This window comes from Gastrolobium bilobum, unplaced genomic scaffold, assembly GCF_033153095.1.
Source record: "Gastrolobium bilobum isolate Gb01-03AN ecotype WA unplaced genomic scaffold, APGP_CSIRO_Gbil_v1 utg4431, whole genome shotgun sequence".
NCBI classification, from domain to species: Eukaryota; Viridiplantae; Streptophyta; class Magnoliopsida; order Fabales; family Fabaceae; genus Gastrolobium; species Gastrolobium bilobum.
This window is the reverse complement of record NW_026899844.1, coordinates 696,784-700,017: the sequence shown is the minus strand read 5'-3', so window position 1 is coordinate 700,017 and position 3,234 is coordinate 696,784. Positions and strand designations below refer to the sequence as shown.

General features: G+C 33.9%; 1 protein-coding gene across 1 annotated transcript; it reads left to right on the top strand.

Annotated features, from left to right (window-relative positions):
* The first annotated feature begins 2,127 nt into the window (after positions 1–2,127).
* On the top strand, positions 2,128–2,952 carry LOC133293918 (cyclin-P3-1). Its single transcript, XM_061492540.1, has 2 exons — positions 2,128–2,517; positions 2,700–2,952. The coding sequence occupies exons 1-2, from the start codon at positions 2,138–2,140 to the stop codon at positions 2,899–2,901; spliced, it is 582 nt and encodes a 193-aa protein (XP_061348524.1). The 5' UTR covers positions 2,128–2,137; the 3' UTR covers positions 2,902–2,952.
* Positions 2,953–3,234: the final 282 nt, after the last annotated feature.

Below are 3,234 nucleotides of genomic sequence, written 5' to 3'. Positions count from 1 at the left end.
TCTGATATAGGTCTAGCAACACCTATGCGAGACAATACTTAATTTTAAAATTTATTTTTGTGAAGAAAACAAAACGAAGAAAAAGTGGGAGCAAAAAATGGAGATTTCGAAAAGTTATGTGAAATTAAAAAAAATTGATTCTGATACCCGAGTTAAAAGTTACGGCCTCCCGAAGTTTTACGGTAATTAAATTAACGAGATTGTACCACTTGTCACAATCTTGTAAGTGTTGCGGGGAAGGAGGGCAACACTCAATGCCGCTGAGGGCCCCAATGATATTAAACGTCTCTTATTGATAAATATTATTAATCTAATATCAAATTGGTACATTAAGGGCATGTTTGGTATACATTATGAGATAAGACTTGATAGTGTAAGATCTGATTGTGATTGTATAAGACTTGATTAAATTTCAATACTATCCAGCGTTTGGCATAATATTGTATAAGATAATATCATTCAGTATTTGGTAATACACTGTATAATACTAGATAGGATAAAAAAAATATTTTTGACAAAAATAAATTTTAATAACGAATTTATATAATTTTTCCAAATATATCAGATGATATTAATTTTTATATAAATATGTTAATCAATGTGTCCAAAAAATATATTAATTTTTATAAAAATAAAAATTTCCAATATTTTAAAAATTTATTTTTTATTTTAATATATTAATATTAAAATAATATATTAATTCTTGAGAATTGCTTTGGGTAATACATCAACCCCTTACCAAGATTAATTCTACTATCCTATGCCTGATTAAGTTATACATCATTGTGATATATAAAAGGATCCTGTTGTATAAAAGGATTTGCTGTATAAGCTTATACTTAGGGGTGAAAGTGGGCTGGGCTGGGCCAAGCTTTGCCCCGAAAAGCCTAAGCCCACGTCAAAAAATTTCAATTTGGCATGGCCCAAGCCTAGTATGAGTCTAACTGTTAGCCTGGTTTGGCCCGTTTATGAAAAAACATATGGCCTGGCCCGTTAGCCTATTAATTTTTAACTTCCAAGCAGAACCATGAATCAACTTTACAAAGTACTCAAATTCTGTTGCTACGCCAAAAATCATAATTTCAACGTCCAAACAGAATCATGAATCATAATAGAACTCATACAATATGCATTTAAGTCATTTTCAAAAGCAAAATGCTCAAACTAAATAACATATATTTCATCAGATCCAACAAACAAATCCATACTATGTAAATTAAAATAACTACATGAATCCAACAAACACATCATGATGCTTGTAGTAAGAATAACCTCTCCCAAAAATCTTTTAATATATTCATATACACAATCTAGTTGAGATGTTGGTTCCTCCTATATAAGAAATAAAGTAAGATTAAAATACAATCGAATATAATTAAGTTATAAAGAATTGCAATTGATTAAATTTATATCTTTTTTTTTTTCTTCAAGACATACTTACTATATTTTATTTTATTTAAAATAAATAGTACAATATAAGCCGGCTTGTAGGCTTATAGGCCCGACCTTTTGAAATTTTTATTAAACAGGCTTTTTTAAGGCCCGAACCCGGCCTATTATACAAAATATACTGAGTCAGATCTAGCCTGATGTAGGCCGAGCCGAAAGCCCAGTTTCATCCCTACTTATACTATACGATAATCATACCAAACAACAAAAATTGTCATAAATTTTAGTTTCTACTATCAAGCCTACATCACACCAGACATGCCCTAAAAATTTAAAAAAACCCCGATTGGTGAAAGAGCCCACTATTCTCACCAACCAGTATTTATTTATACTTCGCTTTCGCACCTGTTACCCTCCACAAATATCTTGGTTGATTAGTGGTTTATGCTTGTACCACGGGTACAATACATACACACGTAGAATTCATTGATGTTTAAAGAAAATCAAAAGCTTTACCGAGTCCTGAATACTTATTTTGTGCCCGAATGGTCCAACTAGTGTGTTCGTATCTCTAACCGAAAGAAAAGAATAATCTTTTTTCTTAATATTCTCTGTCAGAAAGAAACAAAAGCAGGACCAAAAAAGTTCCATACCATTCTCTAAAACCAATGACGACGCCAATACCGTGATAAAGGCACGGCCGTGATGGTGTAGCACTTAAATAGGGACAACAACAGCATTCAAAGGCATGATGGCTATCAGATCAGAGACCTACAAATCATTAGAAGTGGATGCATCTGAAAATTGGGCATCAGGGACTCCCCGGGCTCTGCTCAACGTGTCTTCCATCTGGGAGAAATCCATTTTGAAGAATGAGAAATTGTTGCTGTCAATGAGAAAGAAGGATCCCGTTACAATCTTTCATGGTTCGGAAGCACCTAACTTGAGCGTTACACACTACATGGAACGCATTTACAAGTACTCTCGCTGCAGCCCTTGTTGTTTCGTCATTGCACAAATATACATGGACAGGTATTTTCACAAAATGGGTGGCTATCTCACTTCCTTCAATGCTCACCGCCTCGTCCTCACAAGCGTTGTGGTAGCTGCAAAATTTGCTGATGATGTGTAAGCACTTGACCAAAATTACACAATTAAATATTGATTTTAATAGCTCTGCTGCTGCAGATTATAAAATCTCTGTATCTTATTGTAAATATATTTGTTGCAATTTTTTCCATCTACAGCAACAAAGTCCTTAAATATTATATATAATGCATGACTATTAATAATAATTGCACATTTCACAGGCACTACAGCAATGCCTATTATGCTCAAGTGGGAGGAGTTAGCACAGCAGAGATGAACAGCATGGAGTTAGAGTTTTTGTTTAATCTTGAGTTTAGACTCTTCGTGACAACAGAGGTGTTCGTTAAATATTGTGAGAAGCTTGATAGGGCAATTGTTGGAGAATATCGACTTCGCCGCACCATTAGTCGTTATGCAAAGTGAAAAATGGCCCAACATAGATGAGTCAACGGCTAAATTCACCTATGAACTGCAGGTTTTAGCTATAAAGCCGTGTGATTAATTTAAGGGTTTAATAATAAAACAAATAAAGGAGAAAATAGGCCCAATTTTAAGTTTGTAAAAAGTTTATCAATGCCCATGTGGTTTGCTTCGGAATCACTTATGTCCCTGTGCTTTTGGTTTTTTTTTATCATATATGTCCTCGTGCTTTGTAAAAAATAAAAAACCACAAGGACATATGTGATAAAAAACATACCATTTTGTAAGGTTGTGCATGGGTCAGGTCGGGTCAGGTTTTGTCCGACTCGACCCAAC

Coding starts and splice junctions, on each gene's coding strand:
- LOC133293918 (XM_061492540.1), top strand. CDS start 2,138: ATGATGGCTATCAGATCAGAGACCTACAAATCATTAGAAGTGGATGCA. Junction 2,518..2,699: donor GCAAAATTTGCTGATGATGT/GTAAGCACTTGA, acceptor CACATTTCACAG/GCACTACAGCAATGCCTATT.